This window comes from Trachymyrmex septentrionalis, unplaced genomic scaffold, assembly GCF_001594115.1.
Source record: "Trachymyrmex septentrionalis isolate Tsep2-gDNA-1 unplaced genomic scaffold, Tsep1.0 scaffold97, whole genome shotgun sequence".
In the NCBI taxonomy this organism is placed as follows: Eukaryota; Metazoa; Arthropoda; class Insecta; order Hymenoptera; family Formicidae; genus Trachymyrmex; species Trachymyrmex septentrionalis.
The window spans coordinates 927,877-950,375 of record NW_017306160.1 but is presented as its reverse complement, the minus strand read 5'-3'; the positions used below and the strand labels follow the sequence as shown (position 1 = coordinate 950,375).

At 34.4% G+C, this 22,499-nt stretch overlaps 1 protein-coding gene across 3 annotated transcripts in view; it reads left to right on the top strand.

Moving 5' to 3' along the window:
• Positions 1–21,246, top strand: part of LOC108756313 (PR domain zinc finger protein 16-like) — an 84,881-nt gene extending 63,635 nt beyond the window's left edge. For 2 of the 3 annotated variants that reach the window (XM_018500038.1, XM_018500037.1), the window contains exons 4-8: positions 5,911–6,042; positions 8,154–8,280; positions 14,454–14,553; positions 17,224–17,380; positions 17,462–21,246. In XM_018500038.1, coding sequence (XP_018355540.1) covers positions 5,911–6,042; positions 8,154–8,280; positions 14,454–14,553; positions 17,224–17,380; positions 17,462–19,474 — 2,529 coding nt within the window. In that variant the 3' untranslated portion in view covers positions 19,475–21,246. The remainder of the gene's footprint in view (positions 1–5,910; positions 6,043–8,153; positions 8,281–14,453; positions 14,554–17,223; positions 17,381–17,461) is intronic. The other variant, XM_018500039.1, reaches the window with a different exon arrangement.
• Positions 21,247–22,499: the final 1,253 nt, after the last annotated feature.

The following is a 22,499-nucleotide window of genomic DNA, read 5'->3' as shown; positions in this document are numbered from 1 at the left end:
GCAGACGTGTGTTGTAAAATGTTCCCGCAGTTTTTGAAAACGTAACTCAACTTGACGTCGTTGGTAGGAATGGGGTAATATAATTATTCGTGCAAACGTGCTAAATCACATAATTTCACACACGAAACGCATGAAACGCGGACAAAGGTTGCAAGCGCGGCTACGTCGTTGAATTCTAATCATGCGGAAACGAATCATTAAATCAATTAACACGTCATCCGCGTGATCTCGTATGAGAGAGTTCGGGATAATCGCAGGCTGCTTCAAAAGGTTTGCGCGTCATAATAATTTTCATTGCTCTGGATCTGAGATTTCGTTATACGGGGACTCGCGCGAACTTGGGGGATGAAGGCGATTCCTTGGGATTAATCAAGCGTTAATTAAGACTAGAGCGGCTGGCTCCTAAGACCTCTTCTCGTCGCTCTCTCGCTCCTCGCAATGTTGGGAGGGAAATTAAGCAAAGATGTCGCAGTGCCTAATGCCTAGCTCGGTCGTAAGGATCGCGCCGGCGCTACGTGATGCCTAAACTCGTAAACAGCTCCGTTATTTAGGGGATGATAATTGACCGTTTCGCTCACCCCCGTCGCGTTTACTTCACGAATCTCCCGAAACAGTGGAAAGCGACGTCGACGAGTCTGGGAAATTCGCCAATGCGCTCCGGCGCAGTTGATGTTTATGAGACACGATTCTCCTTCTTCTCTTCTTCCTCTCTCCCTTCCCTGCTCTTTCATCTCTTTCCTCTTCTCTCGTGGAAAGGGGATAGAGAAATGAAATTCGATACGCCATTGTTGTATGTCACACGAGCATAATCTCGCTTATTCGCTCCCATGATGGATACATACGGTGCATTCATGTTTATTGCCTGGCAAGTCGATATTAATAACGGTAATCAATTATTTCGTCTGAGTATCGACATATTTTTAATAATAAACAATCTTAAAAATGAAGAAGTTATCGGTAAAGGAAGGAACCCGTTTATTCAGGCGTAATATGTCAATTTATTGCTTCTTCTAATCTTATTTATTATAGTTTGATTACTTTTCTATTATACACTATGAATAAATTATGAAGCGCACAATTTTTAACGCTTTTTGTTAACAGACTTAATTTTGATATATTTATTAAATTAATTTCTAATATAAAGATAATATATAATATAGTATCTGATTATTTTTTTAAGTTATAGCTACTTTACGATTTATCACAATTTTGATAATCTTTTTAATAATAGCTTTATCAAATATAAAAAAAGTATCGTCTATATTCGTTGACAATCCCGCCAGTCGGCTAAGTTGCGGAATGGATTTTCTCCGCAAGAGAGGGAGGATACAGTGTGTCGGCTAAAAGCATTTTTGCGTCGGCCATCATGGAGCTATCATCCACCATCGATCCGTTATTCATAACTTTCGCTGACCGTTGCTGTAGTCGAGGATACTTTCTTTTATCTATAGACTAGCTTTCATCATATTGACGCGTTGATATAAATGATACAAGTAAAAAAATAGCATTTTTGAAATAATGAAAGGAAATCATCCCTAAAAACTAAAATATTTTTGTAGAAAATGTCATATTTGTCGACATATGCTTATATGGAAATAGGAAAAGTCAACACACTTTAACTTTAATATGCCATGAAATTTACACAACCCTAATTATGGTTGCGGTATTCAAATTTTAAAAACTTATGTTTGACACGGTTTAAAAAATATACTATAATTAGAAAAATAATATGAAAAAAGTGAAATTATGCATACTCACTATCCTAATTAAAATATTGTTTCAATTCAGAAAGAATTTTGTAAAAATACTTTGAAAAGTTACTAATTTTGAGATGTATTATTGTCTTTATCAATACAATATAAGGTTTTTACAATCTTCTGTCATTAATGCATTCATATAAATTTATATAATTTATGTTTGCTTAAAAAATTAAGTTATCATTTTTATATACATATATTAAAAACTTATATTAATCAATTAATAATTTAGTAAAAATAAAATATACATGAAGTAAAAAAATATTATTTAGATATTTTATTATATAATATAATTTTTCATAATATATTATATTTCAATATATTTTAAATATAAAAATACAAACGTTTATAATATTATAAATAAAGATTCTTTGTAGTAAATATCTTGTATAGTTATTTAGAGAACAGATACAAATTTCTATAGAAAATCTGAACGATAGATATCGATATGACGGTTGATATTACTACGTTTTTTGGTGGATCGTTCGAAGTTTCAACAAGGATGCGGTACGTCGCCGTTTAGAGTCCATTGAGAACGAGAATCTGTCCATTCATAACGAGAATCGTGTCTTGTCAAGCAGCTTCGTTTTCACAGGACATCTTTCGGTAAAACCTAAACGACGTAGAAAAAACCTTTGCTTTGTTGGAGGTGTGAGATTACAAAGGAAAAGAAGGAAAGAGGAGCAGGCGATATTATGTTTTGTGTATTGGGACAATCCTGTAAGCCCGAGCTATCCGAGGAGGATTTCACCGCACGTCCTGTAGATGATCTGATGGACAATGTTGCCATTTAGGCCTTTACTTACCCGATCCTTTTTGTCAACACATGAATATCTTTCAGCGATCAAGTTTTGCAAATACCTTCTACTTGTTTCGAGAAAATCCGACTTGCCGAATATTTGAATTTTATAGTATTGGTAGAAACGCTGTCTGTCAAACTATATATATATATTTTAAAAGACTTAAAATTTATGTAATAACTTATAGTTGCCAATATATCAACTTACAAATATCAATTTTTATTATTAATTTTATTATTAATTTTTTTAATTATTTTATCTTTCACTCAGAATATTATTATTAAATAATACAATTATTTTATAGATGCAATATGAATTTTATTATTAAAAGTACAATAAATATTTTATTTACTTTATGTAGGAAAATGCGAGATCTTCAATATTATATATAAAGAGATTTTATTATGACCCGCGATCTGTTAAGACGTTTCGTGCGTGCGACGCCGACGACACAATTTCTCTTCTTATAATTTTCTATTCCGTCTAGAATAGCGCGGCACGATTACGGGAGATATTCGACAGACAAATCTGTCCTACGAATTGTTAGCACATGTCCGCGTATGCCGACAAAGTAGGCGAAACTTATTTCCCGCTGGGTCGTTAAAGCCAGTGACGAATCTCTCTTTCTGACTATCCGCATCTCAATTTTCCTCACAAACGTCGGAAATGCGGTCAAAAACTTTCCGTAGTAATTTGAGCGTATACTTTATAAACAGTGACAGAAACTTAATGATATTAACGTTCATTGAAATTTAATGTAAGATTTCTTACTGCCAAAAAATTATTATCCATATCTGTTTGTGTGTGTTGTGCTTGGATTTAAATATATCTCTATGCTAAAATACTTTTTCAGATTAATATCCATTCTATCAATCATAATTTAATTTTAATCTTGATTAACTCTTTATCTTTTTCTAGTTCCAAGAATTAGAAAAAGATGAAAAGTAAAATGAACCAAGATTAAAGTTAATCTAAATTGATAGAAATAGGCATAAATGTAATAAAATACATGGCAACGTTTTATGCGACATGTTTCGTTTTTGATGATTTGTTTTCAAATTGTTATCTTGTAATCAGTTATGTATCTTCTGACATCAGTTTTTGTGTAAATAAGCAATTTGTTATTCTGACATTAGTTTTTGTGTAAATAAGCAATTTTTCAATCTTCGCAAAGAAATGCGCTGCTACGCCAATGAACAAGTTAGCGCATCATTGTCGTGGGCGAGACTTCGGGACAGATCCTAATCTGTCGTGTAACCTAGTAAAAAATCCTATTGTGGTGCTCAGGTTCGTGCCCATCTTCCAAAAACGCACGTTAATGGTCCCCGGTAGCAAAGTAGCCATTATGACCATCGAGAATTCGTACCGCTTTGATTCCTTTTCATCGTCCTTTACCAAACTGTTCTGTTTCCCATTCGGTTGTTGTAGATTGTCATGAGTTTTTCAACTGCACTACGTGGACTAATATGTCAAGGCGCGATATTGAAAGTGATACATTCATTTCCATTCATGTGCTTATATGTGGATTTATTATACTTATATAGATATACTTAAGTTCTTTCTATTTCAATCCTTACGATTTTTATCAAAATTTTAAATACATTAATTTTGTTATGTTATTAATGTAGAAAGCTGGACATTAAATTCCTTAATTTAATTCCAATTTTTGAACTTTTATACTTGCAAATTTAAATTTTTTTAATTCAAAATAACAAACAAAACAATTTACACAAAGTAAAATATAATTAAATATGTACATACATATATTAATTGAGGCGCGTACACAAAAATAGCAGCGGAAGTGCACTTTGAGTTCTATGGATTTTAACTAGAGATTAGAAATGAGATGAAAGAATCACAAAAGAATAAGAAGATGGAGATTTAACTATGGATCGGAAAAGAGCGACGGTATGGGAAGAAAAGGAAGTGTCAAAGTGAACCAAATGTCTTTCTCTGATGTTTTTGAAATCTGGTAGGATTATTTATAAACTGCAGTTCTTAAAGTTTCCAGTGAAGAAATTTCTGTCATTTAAAAAGACGTCTCTAACCGGGATTATTTACCTGCAGAACCAATCCTTATCCACCTGTGAGATTTATTGATTTTTGTGGACGCATATTAGTTGTACTTAAGACCAGCAGGTGGTGTAAGCCTACGGGTCAACTCATATTGCAAAAAGATATATGAGATCCTAATACATTTGTTAAATTGCAAGAACAAAATTCAGAACTGTCTCCATCGTATCACTAATAATGTAGATTTTGCTTGCCATAAAAATTACATTTTTCTGTACTATGAAGAATTCATTTATATCTCAACTTTTGACCGAAAAAATTCAATCTGTATGAATTAAGAGAATAATACCAAGATATAAAAAGAAAATATTTTTTTTGTACTAAACCTTCATAAATTGTGCATTCACAGAGAAAAGTACAATAATTAGCTATTTTTATAAATTTAAATTTGTAAATTTAATTAATACTTTGTTTTCTAAATAAATTTTTAATTTAATAAGTTTTTAACTATTTTTACAATAATATGTATAATAATTAATAAGTAGAAGTTATATATTTGTCATTGTTTAAAATCCGGCGAGTATCGTAATTAATGCAATGTAATTAGTTGTATTTTATTTTTAAAGTGTTTTTTTATTTATTTAACGACTTTTATTTTGTACAATGATATTATTCCCAAAAAATTACACCTGGCGATTAATACAACTTAATGATCAAAATATTTTCGTAAATGATGAAGACAACGGGTTCGTGATAGAAATGCAAAATGTGTTTTACCACACGAGGTGAGGGTGACGAGGAGAATATTCGTAGCTTCCCGTTGGCAAATGGGGTGTCCAGGAACGACGGCGACGCATCGGGGTGAGACGCTTGGCCGGCCAAGCGTCGCGGGGCGTCGAAGTTGCGCGCTGGACAATTGAAAAAAATCACTTGTCTCACCCTAAAAGTAGGGACGTTTTGTGGATGCTGGAACGGAAAGTCAGGACAGATGCAAGAACGATGAGAGGATGATATCCGTGAGCGACAGCCCGTTAAACGCAATGTTCCGAGTCCAAAAACATTGCGGTTTCTCACCGCCAAAAATGTACAGTACTTACGTGTCGTTTCGCGCACGTGCACCGATCCAGTCCAAAAAATAATTTTATTTATTGACTTTAGATATTTACAATAAAATTGTACGTACTAGCGTAGAAATCGAACTAATTAATTTTATTTTAACAAAGAATGCGGGAAAATTTATTTAAAGGTTGAAATTTATTTTTTTCGTATTCACAATATAAACGCAATTTTTTCTTATCAGCTAGGAAAATTTTGTGATGCAATGTTTACGGGTGTTTTAGGTTCGCATAGCGGGCAGTGGAGTAAGAGGCTGGTTGGATGCATCTCACGAAACAAACAATTGGCTGAAATATATACGAAGTACTGCTAGCTCACACGCAGTGAACATGCGTCACGTACTCATTGGCGGCCAGGTAAGAACAATTCAATAATGGTGAATGTAGCATAATTGAAAGCTCGAATATCAGCAATGTAATATTTCCAATGTATTATATACCAATATTAAAAGTACGACAAGTGAACATATCCTTTCTTGTGCGGTATTGTTAACTCCCTAATTTAGATATATCATAAAAATTAAAAACAAGAAAAAACTTACAAATTATTGGCTAGACTGGCAAAAATAGACAACGTTAATAATTCAAATCTATATTTGCTTGTTTCGTAACCCACTGTACAGCGATGCAAAAACGCGTACAGATTAGCAATAAGATAATTTTGCAGAGGAGTGAATTATTGGTATCATTAATCGACATCTGCCATCTTCAGCTTCGATTCGAGTACCTTGTACACGAGTATAGAAAGAAATTCTTTACTTCTTTGCTTCTCGCATGCACAAGTAATTATTCCGCATTAAAATTGTATTAATTGAATGCTAGAAATATTTGCAGTTACTGACAATTTAAAGGATACTACAATAAGTACGTGTTACATACCAAATTAACTTATTTTATTTAAATAAAATGCAAGAAGATTTTTTTTTAATCTTCATATAATCTTCACAGTATTTGATATTGGCCATAATTTTAACAATATTACGAATAGATTAGAATTGCTATGATTATAAACAGAATAACTCCCTTTTAGACACTTGGCAGCCACTCTCTGATTCACCCTCTGTTTAACTTTTATACGCAACTGACATCCGATCGACAGTTGCAGTTAACAGGAAACAATAATTACACACTAAACAGAATTCCAATTTATTGCACATATGCCATTGATTGTTAAAAAGCTTATTAGTACTTTACAAAATTATTATATTGTTTTCTACGTGTTCACCTATCTATTTCAAATATCTGTCATCCTGTAATATACATATAAATTGTTTTTAAGAGAATCTATTTAGATATAAAATGATATGTTTGTTGTTCAATAGAAAATAAATAATTTTTTTTTTTAATATTTATTAAAACTTATTTTACAAGAGAATATCAAAATTTGTGTAATAATAAAGTTAATCTTTGTAAGTTTTTAAACAGATTTTAATTTTAAAGTGATCTTTTAATAAAAAGAAATATAAAAGACAGATTTTTCTTCTAATCGTCTTTAAAAACAAGATGTTCATATATGATTGGCCATCGAATAGACATATAAACGGAAATGATGGAGGTCACGGTGTCAATTTAGGGTCGAGCTTACGCTTCTGTCCATTTGGCTCCTTTTCTCTTTCTCTCCCTGTGAACCGTGGCACATGGTATTCTCGATGTTGTGGGCGCGACGTAAGCTACATGTATACAGGGTGTTTAGTTATTAAGTCACCCCACGGGGTTGTTTCTCTGACTTCCTATACGCCCTCTCGCAATCGCTGTGGGAATGGGGAACGCGACATTCTCTATCAGTGCCCTGCAAAATCGCCATCGTAATGATGCTTCATGGGGCCCTGTGACGACACTATAAAGATCGTTTCATAGCTTCCCGACGCTACCGAACTTCATAGAATCGTATGCAGACCTACCTCGTATTATGTACCTCGTGTGAAGGGATTCTCTTTAATAAAATCGAAACACGCGTAATCGCCTGAAATATCAATATTAATATTACCATTTACCATTTTTAGATTTCTTCTCTTCATATTTTTTTCTGCGATATTATCACTAATTTGGTTTTAAATAGGAAAAGAATTATGCTGCTGTACAGTATATTATTGTTTTTATGCAATATGTTTGGTGATTTTTTTATCGTTGATATAAAAGTGCAATTTTTCTAGAAAAATTTAATAGAAAAATTTATTAAAATGTCACGCAACTAATTGTAGGACAATCCTTTGTATATTCACTATTTCGCAAAAATTACATTTAATAATAATTATTATATGTTACATATACATATATCAGTATTTAAATAAAAAGAATAATTTTAGCATAACTTACGAACTTAATAAATTTGCAATCTTGCAAAGTTAATTTTTATTTATAATTTCTAGCATTATAAAAATGAAGAATTTTGAAATTATTTTGAAATATTTGTTACGTTGCTGAAAGACTTAAGAATTAAGCGTTATGAAATACAATTCTGATGATAGATGGTGTATGAGGCTGTTCGCGACATTGCAACGGGTGAAGAACTTCTTCTGGGCCTTCGGGAACCGCTTCAGCTGCAGGACATGTTGGGCGAGAATACAACCGAGGACAGAAGCGATCGAGAAACTGGTGAGCATATATATAAGTCATAAAAATTTCAACTAAACAACTCCAGATTTATTTCTTTCTACAAATAAAGCGTCGAAGCTTATCTATTCTTCATTTTAGACGATATCGAAAGATATTGTGTTAATTTACTTTAATAATATTTTTGTACTTTCGTTTTGTCACACACACTTTTATCATCAGTTATATATATATAAATTGGATAATATTATTACTAAAAATAATATTATTAAAAAACGTTGAAACGTCGAAGAAATTAAATTTGAAGGTTAAACAAATAATTTGAATTAACAAATAAAACAATAAAAAATAAGCAGTGCACAGCATGTTTTATTTTTGAGGAGTAATGTCTACAAGAAATGTGGAAGAGAACAGAAAATATGATATAAAATAATATTTAGATGGCCGACAAGATATCGGCGTCACGATCGTTTCGGCATGGCTTTACGACTTTCTGTGCCGATACACATCGCGCGATACACGTTAGCAGCTCGTGTGCGTACAATTACGCGTATGAACGCAAATGAATGGCAGGGGCAGGTGTTTTCCGAAACTACGAATCGGGGGCGGGCAGAGGGTAAATCGTGGATCGTTGTGTGCACGAGCTACTCGTCATGCACCCTTGACTTTGGCGTGATTCACCTGGTCGGCCGTTGCGTATTAACCCTCGTCCGGTAATAAGCGCTGATTATTTGCAGATAGACGTGTTCGAGTCACATGTCGCCGTGCCCCGTGTCGCTTCGACTTTTGTCCGAAACCATCTTTCTTGTTCGTCACTGTACGAACAAAATCACAGCGCGGATAGTTATAAAAATTTTAAATTATCTTTAATTTTTTAAAATTAGAATTATTATTATTTAATATGTTTATAAAATTGCACATAAATTCATAATGTACACATTTACGTATAATAAGCGTAAACTGACTTTTTTAAGTCAACTTTAAAATTAATTTTATCGCGTCCGATTTAATTTAGTTGATCAATCGTAGGATTTCATTGTGTGGACAATTGTGATCATTAATATATTCGGGATATATATTTACGAAGAAGGGTAGCGTCTACGTGCCTCACTGCTCGACAATTATCTGGTTGTAACTTCTGCACGATGGTCAAAATCTGGATGATGACTTGGTAGGGCTGGAGGGTTATATGCGACACCCAGATGTCGCAACAATTAAAACCGGGCTTATTGTCAAAGTTCTGCCGTTACAGAGTCTACGGTTAATTCGCCTACAGTTTTTCATCATAATTTTAGAAAATGTTCGTAAAATACGCCTTTGCGCGTGGAAGATACACCGTTCGTATTAACAGGTTTATTACTAAATTTTTCTTTGACAAAACCAGTGAAGATAAATTATTATTACTGAAACATTTTTCGTAGTAAATTATATCGAAAAGAAAATCGATATTTAACTTTAGAAAAAGCTCGATAAAGTTTGGAATAAATAACAGCCTACAATATGTAATATATTTCTGATGAAAATATAATAAAATATGTTTCTTAAAATGTAGAGTTCTGCTTGAATTTTTTCAGGCAGATGAATAAGAAATAACACGTATGCATAAGAAAATAGTACCGTATGTTGCCATTTATTATTCATTAATACATATATAACATCTATATAAAAATTTAACAAACTAAATTATATTTTTTTTTTCATAAAAAAAAAGATAATAGTAACAAGATTGTTTTTGTCAAACAACAAAATTAAAGGAAAAAAAAACGTGCTTAATTTACATATATTATACTTAAATCGACTGACAGACTCCAAAAGGGAGACGCAGTTTTATGAGATAGCTTTAACAGCTGAAAATTAGAGCCGTAATTAAGTCGTGAGCGTACCGATAATGTTACTTTCTCTAAATTAATTTTGAAATTAGAGACTTTATTTTTACGATAATGGGCAGATTAGGTCGCGGAAGAAATTGCATCAGCATATTTCCTTTACTTTATATTAATATTATAAATCCTCTGTAAAATCATTATATTATTCGTCAATAATAAATGTGAAAATTTTATACTTATGCAACAATTTATATTTATTGTAAATTATCCGTAAAGTTTGCAATTATTTAATTTATTTTAAATTGAGAAAGAAGCATTAGTATAACTTATCATTATTATTGTTATCATATATGTAATGATTCCGGTTTTACAAATCTCGGTGGACGCGTAATTTTACAATTAATGCATTCAAAAGAGATTAATGTCAACTTTAAATGGCTTAAGAGTGGTACTGGCGTTAAACCAGTAAAGCCATTTTTACGAGGAAATCTCCTTCAGAGAACAAGCTGGTGCGTGCAAGCAGGAATAATGATGTCAAACAAACGACGTAGGCTCCGTATCAACCCTTGCGAAGGGCATCTGCGCCGCGTTTCTCCCTCGGACGGATCATTTTTTTCGCGGGGAAAGAGACGCAGAGCAAGGGAAAGCGAAAGAAAAAGATGCGAGGAATCGTTTTAACACGCCTACGTGGGGTGCGCGTAGCGGGGCATTCAGCTGGAGTTGTATGTTAACTTAATCTCGTAGACGTACATACATATATCTATATCGGATATTTACATTAAAAAATTTATATTCCGCTTGCACGTGGCTCGTTCAATTCATCTTCAATATTAATCCTTTATAGATACAAATCTTTTCTTTTTCAACGTTATCTTATAAACTTGAAGAGACTATATATCTAATTAAAAATATTTTATTATTTCCAATCTTATTGCTGTTAAAAATAAGGTTAATAAAATAAAGGATATAGAAACATTAAATCAATTTTGTAAATGTTGTACTTTAATCAAATTGAAAAAGAAAGAAAATTAACAAATAAGATATTGCAAGTAATTATAACATACGATGACGATAATGTAATGTATTTGACTAGTTAGAGAGAGAAAGAAAGATAACTGTTTAATGTTATATCTGTATGTAGTTGCGATTACTTGTATTAACTGCAACATTATGACCTTTCCCAGACATTTTTGGACTTTACCACGAATTGAGTTGCGGTAACATGGCAGATGCAATTGGGGCATTTACGATGACTTATGACTGTGCTTATGACTTTCTGCGGTGCTTGTTTTTTATCACCATTTTCCCTTTTTTTTTTTTGCGCCCGAGAAACGCGTTTGTATCATCGGCGTGTTTTCCGACAGCTCTATTAGGGCAGCGGATAATTTATAGCCAACTATTGTCGATTAACACGCGCATAACCAGGTCTCAGGGATAACCGAAAAAAAGGGCACGGGTCAGAATGAGAAAAAAGGGGTATATACGCATACAAAAGGGCACGCGACACTCTTTTCTGAGGGGGTGGTATACTCCGAGATAGGGAGGTGCGTGTGACATGTTACAACCCCATCTGATTCATCGGACTAATGACACATTTATTTGACGTTTGATTTCAAATTGCTACGGTCGCGTGCGACAAATTTTTACTGGAAGATGCACGCAGATATCGATTTTCTGTTTATTTCATCAAAGAAAATATATATTTTTATTAGTTGAATCATTGTGTGAATGTAAAAGAGATGCGTAAAAGAAAAACTTTTATTATTTTAATAGTAAGAAAGCAAAATGCAAATTCGTGTATTGTGTCAATCGCTAAACGAAGATTTTTTTCAGTTTGCTTGGAATAGTTACATTATATTATTTAATATTAATATTTTAGAAAAAGGAATATGTATATGTAAACGTTTTAGGTTATATTCATAAAAAAATGATTTATGTCGTTTTAGCAGTGATTGTAAGAATTTAATGCAATTTAGTCTCATCAAAGCTTATAATATCAAAATTGAAGAAAAAAATACATTTTCGTACTAAATTTATTTGTAAAAACAGAAGAGCGTAATAAAGTAAACGACGCTTTCTTTCTCTCATAGATAAAATAGGTTTACTTCGATATATTTATCGATTTATTTTAATAATGCCGTTTAAATTGTGGACGTCACGATGCAGCAAGAGCATTGATTTCCGTTACTTTTTCCCATGCAACTGCCAACTGACTACTCGACCGCGGGGGGTGTTACCAGTGGATCCCACCTGTTGACTTTCCGCAACGTGACTTTGCTACTCCTTCTACGCGATTAACATAATACTTTTAACCGTCTTTATAAATTTTAGAAAAACTGATTTGATATGAATATGCAATATATTTATTGTAATTACGATCTTCTTTTCAGATCTTTATAAAAAATTCTTATTACAAAAATATTAAGAAAAAAATAATTATGTTTATTATATTGTATTTATAATTTATTTTTACATGTTAATTGATGTAAAGAGTTCTTATTTATATTATCTTTATGTATAAATTATTCATCATGTGAAAATTTTATAGTGCTAATTGCATAAAAAAAAATTTTGTACAATACATATATTAAAAAATTATTTTTAAGATTAATTCCGTATTTTTTTTATGTTCTTTTTATTGTATTTAAATCAACATTTTTTAAATTATATTATCATATTTGAACATTCTTTTATACCGATTTCTTGATTATATTCTTATTTGTTGGTTAGATTAATTTGTTTTTTATTCGAATCGTTTTCTCACAATATTGCGTTTCACTTCAAACAACGGTGTCTGGAGGGTAACGGAGGTCGACCGCATCTTTCATTGTCTAAATTCACAGCGTGCCGCTACGAATTAGTCGTGAAGAGAGAAGCGATTAACGTACTAAGGGGGGTTAACATGGCGTTGGGCGTAGTTGGTGGTACGGGGGTTGTGCCCGGTTCCCATGAAGGTCCGTTGGGGGCCATCACTTGACCATATGGTCGGAACAAGTGTAGCGGCAGATTTAAATAACCGTTGGAGGTCGGATATCGTTCAAATTTGAGCGGAATCTCACTTATTTCGTGATATAAGGATTAAAATGATTTTTCAAAATGATTTTTAATTTTTATAATTTCACAACCTACTTTATTTCTACTTCAATTCCTTTGGTTATTATTATTTACATCTACTTTGATATTTTTAAATATTTGTACATAAACAAATAATCAACGTAAGATAAGTAAATTTTTACATAAAAATTAATTAGTATACTTTATGCATCGTATTTTGTTAGCACTCATGTTAGTTGCGTGTTTCAATCATTGATAATCTCACTTTGTCTCCTTCACGGGTTTCTGATTTTACCTGCCGTTGCGCTCTGATATTCGGGGGTGAAATGCCGCTGGGGGGCTGTCGGGGCTTACCTGTGATTGGCTGGTTTCCAACGTCGCTTGTACCAATAGCAAGCGATTCTAGACACCCCCGTTTGCGTTTGCAGTTACTGAACGGTGTACCGCCAACTAACGAAAACATCATTGTGTCTATTGTCTTCGCGATCGCTTGTGTGTCGGATCGTACTTGTTAAAAAGAAAAAAGTGACAGTGTAGTGAAATAACTTGAACTGCATTATAATCAAATATATTTGATTTTATAAGCGTATTATAGACGATAAATATTGATCAACATTTTGTAGAGAGATCATTAACTGGATGGTAAATATTTTAATAAAATAATACCTATTTTTATTTAATAAATTATTTTATTTATTTTATTGAAACAACTATTAGAAATTGTCGTATGTTTTAAATTAATTTATAATGAAAAAGCGATATGAGATTTTGATTACCTGAATTCCGAGAATAAATGTAATTCAAAGTCACGCGCGTTTAAACTAATTTCGTATCAAATTAATTAATAAAAATGAATCAATATTAGCGCAAATTTGTATACGAAAATTATTTAACAGCATCAAAAGCATATAATTACGTAAATATTGTAATACTAATTGAGTAGTTTGGCATTAACTTTGTGAATTTGTCGGAAATTATTTCTACTATTTCAAAACTAGTTAAATCATCGTCGAATTCCACAGAACATCGATGTCTTCGTTATACAGATCAGGCAATATTACCGCTTTAATTTAATAATTCAGAAACAATCCACGAGGCCACTTGTCACGCCACTTCTGTGGCGCTCGCGCGGTTCTGGATCATGTAATTCGCCCACACAATTCGTCACGTATCATCGTTTGCAAGGGGTGTAATTTACAGAGCTACACAACTACTCACACGTACACATATACAAATTGCGAGAAAATTGCGAGAAATTAAATTTTACTCACGCTATCACTGACGTGTCAAAAACACTTGTAATCTATTATATATTATCGTATTCGTCATTTACAGCCTCTCAGCATAGTGGAACTGTTGATGAGGACAAAGAAGACGAAGAGGAAGGAGAAACGAGATGCACTGTCTGTGACAAGCCGTTCCAAGATATCGAATTGTAAGTTCTCTTACGTTATGATTGTTTTGTTTCTTTAAATAAATTAGAAAATATAAGCAAAGATTATTTTTTGTTTGAATCTCAAAGAGGTACATTAGAGAACTACAAACACGAGAAACGTAAAGCGTATCTAAACATTAAAAAAAAAAGTTATTTATTATTAGAGTAATTATTTATGAGAGATTCAAAACAATCTGTTTTTTTCATTCCACATAGAGAGAAAGATCGCGCTTTAATAATAACATAATAATATTTAAAAAATAGAAGAATAATTTCTAATTTTCAAAGAGAAGAGGGTTGATGAGCTGAATTGGTTTCTGGCTTGAATTGGTTTTATGTGTATGAAAACAGGATATAAAAATTAAAATAAAAATGGATATTATATGTGTAATCATCATGTTATTTCACATTTAGATAATATCTCGGAAACACTATCGTACACGCGCAATAATTAAAATTTGCGTTTGTATCTATTTGTTCAACATTACTACATTCTTATATTACTGTTTTTAATTTCCTCAGTGCACTGAAGGATGACTTTATTACAGGTCGAAACGTTTCATATTATAACTTGATTTTGATTTTAATTTATATATTATATATATTTTGTTTTTAATATATATTAGTACGTAGAACCAATTTGTCTTATTAGTCTCTTTTATTATTCATTAACTATTATATTTATATTTATATTTATTTATTAATATATTTATGCCAATTTTACGCTAGTTTAATGCTTATGTTATTTCATACATTATTTCATACATTATTTAAATACATTCAAATCTTTATGATTTTTTGATAGGTTTTGTAGGATTGTAATTTTATTAAATTGAATATGGAGCAATTGTTTTTATTTATCGTACAGTTGCACGTATCCTGTAAAAATTCTATAATCATGGAACTCCTTTATTATCATATTTCCATGCATTATTCAAAGATTATTATCATTGGCGTGACAATACACAAAGCGCGACTCATCAAGGATTCATGGAACATCATTATATGCTTTTCAAATCAGATGAGCGACGATTATGTGCTCAGTAAAGCGACACGCCGGATCGAAATCGAAAGATAACAGCTCGACCGACATTAAAGCGCTCGCCGCGTCCGTCGATTTTCATCGTCAATTATTAATTAATTGATGGAATCCAGAGAGTGGGTGCCACGTAATCGCCTTCAAATCTCGGGTTAGTAATTCGCGTTCGCGAAAGCCTTTTGTCACGCAAGCGGCTTCAAGAGTGCTCTTTGGAGACCTGAGCATTTTGAGACTTCTTGGGCGATTGAAAATGATGCTTAGTCAGCCTTCTTTCTGTCTTGGAGCCACGTCATTGTCTTTAATTATAAAATAATTAGCATAAAGTTAGAGAAAATAATGTTAAATGCATATGTTTAATAGATTATTTAAATACATTCAAATTTTTACGATTTTTTTTGATATAAGTAGAGATTGTAATTTTGTCACTAAATACTTTATATTTTATTAATTACAAACTCTATCGAATATTATGCATTTTATTTGAATATTAGTATTTTGTATCTAATATATGTTTAATTGAGCGTTTTTTCTTACGAATGAATTTTTACTGACATCTTGTTAATTGCAACAAGTTCAATTTTTTAAGAATGCGTTATGACTGAAATAATATATTGTTCTTTTCTCTCGTCTTAGCTCTTTTCTATAATGAGTTTGTATCGCTCTTTGTTCAACACTCTTATTATCTTTTATTTACAATCAATCGTATTTATCTTATCAAATAATCGATATACATATACACCTATCATTTCTTTTGTAATTAGTAAAAATAATTTACATTATTAAACATAAATCAAATAGACAAATTAAAATGTTGAATGAAATTCTCGTTTTTGTTTCTACAACGATATTTTCACATCTAGTTTTTGTTCTCTCAGTCGACATTAAACCGCATTCCCTGACGCGGCAGATTCACCTGTTGTGGGGCGTTAAACCCTTCACTGGGATTCGTAATCAGACGCGCTAGAGCCACCCCCTTATGCATCATCGAAGGCGTCGCGTGCTCGTAGCTCATCTAGCGCAGCACACCGTCGTGGCACCATGAAGGCACTATCTCATCACGAATGAGTTTCACACGGTGCGTGTGTTCGGGGGTGTAAAATCAATGCTGTGGCACACCATCCCATGTGATGATAATCCGTGTGCCTACCCTGTGACAATCCCCTTAGAACGGCTTTTCTTCGTGACGGCGTGTGTTCGTGCGCGACGTCCGCCCTCTTCTTCATGGGTGTGCGACCGTTATTGTAGAGCCGACTCACTACTGTGCAGTCGAAGTCACTTAGTCATCATCCAAGACTGCGCTCGACACAATCTTTGTCGGTGCAGGTTGGTTACTGTATTACATCCTGCTTGCCCGATGTGGTGCTTTGATTAAATAGCATTAAACTTCGCTGACGAGGTATAGAGAATAATGCCCAAAGATATTTTCATATGGCAGTGACAATTATCGCCGTTCCATCGAATATTTAATCCAAATGAATTTCTGAAAAAATAAAGGAAAATACTAGTAGCTTCCTTCAAATAATATACATAAATAATATATAGATCATAAACGATTTTCAGTTCTTATCTTTTCTAAATATTTCGCTCTTTATAACGCAGTGGAATGAAATGTTTGCATCTGTTATTTTCAGATTGGATAGCCATCTGGTGACTTGTCATAGATATCCAGCGGAACAGCACCGTTGCGACAGCTGTCCCCGTGCTTACGCTTGGCGGCCGCTCCTGGTGCGACATCGTGCTATCGTTCACGGTGATCTTAGGAACTATCCTTGCGAGAATTGTCCGAAGGTAAGCTTCAAATTCGTGCTCTATCCGTCGAAACCAGACAATATTTTTCGATCTAGTAGCATCTTCTAGTATCGCTAAAAGTCGAACGTTCGGCAGGTCTTCACGGACCCATCAAACCTACAACGTCATATAAGAACGCATCACGTGGGAGCGAGGAGTCACGCCTGCACGGAGTGTGGCAAGACCTTTGCGACTAGTTCCGGCCTGAAGCAGCACACCCACATCCACAGCAGCGTGAAACCCTTCCAGTGCGAGGTCTGTTTTAAGGCGTACACGCAATTTTCCAATTTATGCCGGCACAAGCGTATGCATGCCGACTGTCGCATGCAGATCAAGTGCGGTAAATGCGGGCAGTCCTTCAGCACGGTAACATCATTATCGAAACATAAGCGATTTTGCGACTCGACGACTCCAACCGGTCCACCTGGAGCGATGCCTCAATTACCGACGCCAGCGACGAGCCCCTTTCTGGTGTATCCACGGCCTCCCGTGAGCTTACCAGGTGGTTTGCCTTTTTATCCACCTAGTCTAATGGGTCCTTATCCAGGAATTTTTCCGAATGCTCCGAATTTTCTGAACACACCTCTACTTTTCCCGCCGAAAATCGAAGAGGCCGAGAAGAGAAGCGACAGTCCCAAGAAGGAACGTTTTACTCCTCCGAGAATATTATCGCAACACAATAAGGTCTCCCCTTCCACGGCGGAGGAGGCCACTTCTACGTTTAGGCCATCTCCGGCTAGACCACCGGTTCAACCGACGCCGGAGAGTGACGACGATCTATCGAAGAGAAAAGAAGCGGCTAGAGGCAACGAACGAAAAATGGAAATCGAAAGCACTTCGAAGGAGGAACCGACCGAGCAACCGTTGGATCTAAGGGTGCAGACCAAGAAACAAGATGCCATTTTAAAAGTTGCGAATAGAAAAAGCCGCACACCGTCGCCAGCGCCAATACCGATGGAGGAAACGCCCGGACCTCCCGATCCTCCAAAACCAGAGGAAGATACCGCTGCGCCATCGCTGATGGAGCTTGAGACTAAGGAAGTTCAAGGAAGTAGCCCGCACTTGAGGACTAGCCTGCCAATCGAACAACCGCCGACCAATACACCGCCCCACATGGCTTATCCTAGACCGATACATCCGATGTTCCTCGAAACTATGTACCGCAATCCAGCGGGAACCTTTCCGGGATTTCCTAGCGCACCGCCACCTCCAGGCGGAGCTACCCCGGAATCCAGGCTGATACCTCCGCTTCCACCCTTTGCTCCACCGCGCGGGCTTCCTTTTTTAGGCTCGCTTATGAACGGGCTCAGCGGCGCTAGGCCAGGAGCAGGATTCGACCTGCTTGCCCGGCCGCCGCTGAGCGCGTTCCCTGGTGTGAAGCCATTTCAAGAGGCCGTGATGGCGCCCCATCATCATCATCATCATCATCACCATCATCACGTTCACGGCAAGATGAAAGATCGGTACTCCTGTAAATTCTGCGGCAAAGTGTTTCCTCGCTCGGCCAATTTGACGAGGCATCTGAGGACTCACACTGGTGAGCAACCGTACAAGTGCAAGTACTGCGAGAGATCCTTCAGCATCTCGAGCAATCTGCAGAGACACGTCAGGAACATCCATGACAAGCAAAGACCGTTCAAGTGCCCGCTTTGCGAAAGATGTTTCGGACAGCAGACCAATTTGGACAGACATCTGAAAAAGCACGAGGCTGACGACGGTAGCGGAGTGGTATCGGTAGCCGACTCGCCTGGGAGCAGCAACGAGAACGAGCGGGAGGACACTTACTTCGACGAGATCAGGTCCTTCATGGGCAAGGTCACTTACGGCAGTGAGAGTGGCTACGGGTCATTGCCGCATCATCCGGCCTATATTCCCAGTCGCTTGCACGAGATAAACGAGTCTAAGATGGAGGTCGAATATGACGAAGACGAGGACAGCGAGGAGGGTGTGTCTCCTTTAGAGGAGGCAGACGGACTGTCGCCGATCGAGGTCAAGGAATCCCCGTCGCCCTCGCAGTATGACCTGAAGCTGAGAGAAAAACAGGAGATGCTCAATAATAATACCGCGGAACCGGTGATCGAGATTTCGACATAGCCCAGAAGTCAGTCTGGGTGATCTATGCGGTCGCTTCGAAAAGCAAGGAGTACTCGTTTTTATTAATGTACAGAACTATTGTGGGATATACGTTCGTCTTAGAACTCTCGAATTGTAACGGTGTTTCTTCAGGAATAACGTCAACGCAAGATTACTTAGCTTAGAACGGTCCGCGTATTTCGACTTTGCAGAATATCAACCATTTGCTTCTACAAATGAACAATTCTCGAGTATAATCGGGTTATTCTCCGTGATCCGTATTGTGACGATACCGTAAATCCATGGAAGACAACCTATAGTAATAATTATAATTACACATTGATATATCCGTACCGGAATTTTTTAGAGAGGAAATTTAGTAAATCCCATTATACTTGTAAAACAGGTGCTCTGTAAAAAAAAAAAAAAAAAACGTAAAGAACTCGACGAACATAAAAGTCCCCCAAAGATCCTTCTTACGCTATCCCTTTTTTACACTTCATATTTGTTTGCACTGGAAAAACGTATTGTAAAGATCAACGATTAGACCATTTAGTCCCCTTCTTACACATGCATACCACAAGCTCTTCTATAGTCTAGTTATACAGTTTTTACAGATTCGTTATAAATGTAAACGCGCACGGAATTCAATGTTATCCCAATTCCGCCCCTCTTTGTCCTTAGCAACGATTAGACGGAGCGCGCATCCCAGTAATATTATTTATTGCTATAATTATAAAATTAATTTATCGTTATTATTACACCGTCGCTTGGCAAAGGGATCGTACATCATAAGCGAGAACGATCGAAGCGTCTCTGCGAAGCTCTGTGAACTGTTAAACGGCTTGCGATGTATATTCATCTCTCGATCCAATTACCGATGTTTTTAGATCCTACATATATGCGCGCTATTCTTGATTGATTTATTTTTTAACAACAGTGCAAGTTAGTTGCATCGCGTTTACAACGCGGGCATCCTTCGAGAGTTCGAAATTAGATTATAAAAATTCCTATTATAAATAATTGATCGAATCAGTTCGAATCTTGAAGACTTTTCCGAGATTGTTGGATTTTGTTAGAATATAGTTGAAATGATGTATTATAGGAAAATAATTCCATCTGCTGAATGCAGGATCTAGCTGTGAGACCTAGAATCTGCGAAATTTAATACATTTTCGCATCGTGTTCGTGTATCAAAAATAATGTATGTTAGTCCGCGAAGCCAAAGCGACGAGGAGAAGAAATTAACTTAATTAACGCGTGTAATCATTTACTACGCGCATGCGCGACAGTGTGTATAATTAAATAATTAGGAGGCAACAAAATCCTTATAAACAAAAAAAAACTGTACAAATTTCCACAATTAGGTGATATAACATTTGTAAAGATAAAAGAAAGAAGTTTCAACGCGATTTTTATTAATATATAAATACGATTCTAGAGCGATTTTTTCTTGCGGATAGGCAAGACGGAAGAGTCATGTAAGTTAACGAACGTTCCTCGCGTTCCACTCATCTAGTAGAAATATTAAAATACGTGTTTCTAACGTGTCATCGATGAAGCGAGGAAATTAATAATGACGAGAGATAAGCATAGTATACGCGTATACATGTGTACCAAGTACGCTCGCGATTAATAAAAAATGAGACAAAGAATATATCGTTCGTTTGTAATCACCAAGTTGAGGCTTGTTTTTTCACATAAAGGTTTTACGAATACACGTTCTACATATCTCTGTTTCTATCTTTCTCTCTATCTCTCTCTCTTTCTCTCTTTCACTCTCACTTTCATTATAGACGATAATAAACTTATAAAATGATTAAGCATAAATATATTGAACGAATTACTTAAGGAAAACTATATTATGACGCTGTCTATCTATACATATTGTATAAAGGCATCCTGTAACTTCATTATGATTACTATTAAAATATTACACTTCAAGTTGATTACCTAAGCGATAATGTCACCTATCGATTTTCCTTTGCCTTATATTCCTTTAATAAAATATTAATTTAATAATATCTGATAAATTTTGATTTGATATATTACACGATTTTAACAAGTAAAGCTAACACAAATAAAATATAAAATAGAAGAAACAATACTACATCTTTCTTGAATAATTATATGTATAATAATTGTTAATCCAAAGGCACAAAAGAAAAAAAATGAATTTAGAAAGTCTACTTTTTAAGAAAAATATGGACACTTTTGTAAGACAGGCTATCTTTTAATGATTAGTAAAAATATTAAATACATATTTAGTTTTTATAAATTATATAATTTTATTATTTATTCCATTGGTAAACAATTATGATCAAAATAAAGATCATAAGAATATAAATAAAAGTTAAGATTATGTTCTGTTTGTACTAATTATAAATAATTTCAAAACTAGCGAATATTTAGATTTATGGCGTATTTTAATTTTTACGATTATAAGAGTGAACTGCAACATGGCATTTCTTTAATGCTCGCTCTATATTGACTTGTGCTGCGCTCTGCTAATGCATACTTCGAGATAAAGGTATTTATTAAATTTCTTGTAAATAAATTATAAATTTTGTAAAAATATAAGATAAGTGCGATAAAATGCATCTGACTTACGTTTTCCATTAAAACAGTTCGAAAATTTGTTCGAAAAAGACTTCGCTAAGAGACTTTTTTTTTATCGACGATAAATAAGATTTGCTCTAAAGGCAAGATGCAGCAGTTGATGTCCATTCATCCTTGAAACGCTAGATTACGCTTTATTCCACAGCTTGTATTATTTGGCCGTTATTATTTTCATAAAATAAAAAAAAAGTATATGTTTTAAAAAAGTTAAATAAAAGAAATTTTGAATTATTTCTGTCTTTTTTTTTTGCAATTTTCGATAATAATATTCCATGACACGTTAGAAAAACTGTTTATAATTTTTATTATTAATTTAATATTTAATTTGAAAAAAAAACGAAAAACAAATGTTGTTATCGAGTGGAAAGAAAAATTTAACAATCTTTCTGTAATTAGGTAAGTTAATTGACGAATAACCTGGTGTTGA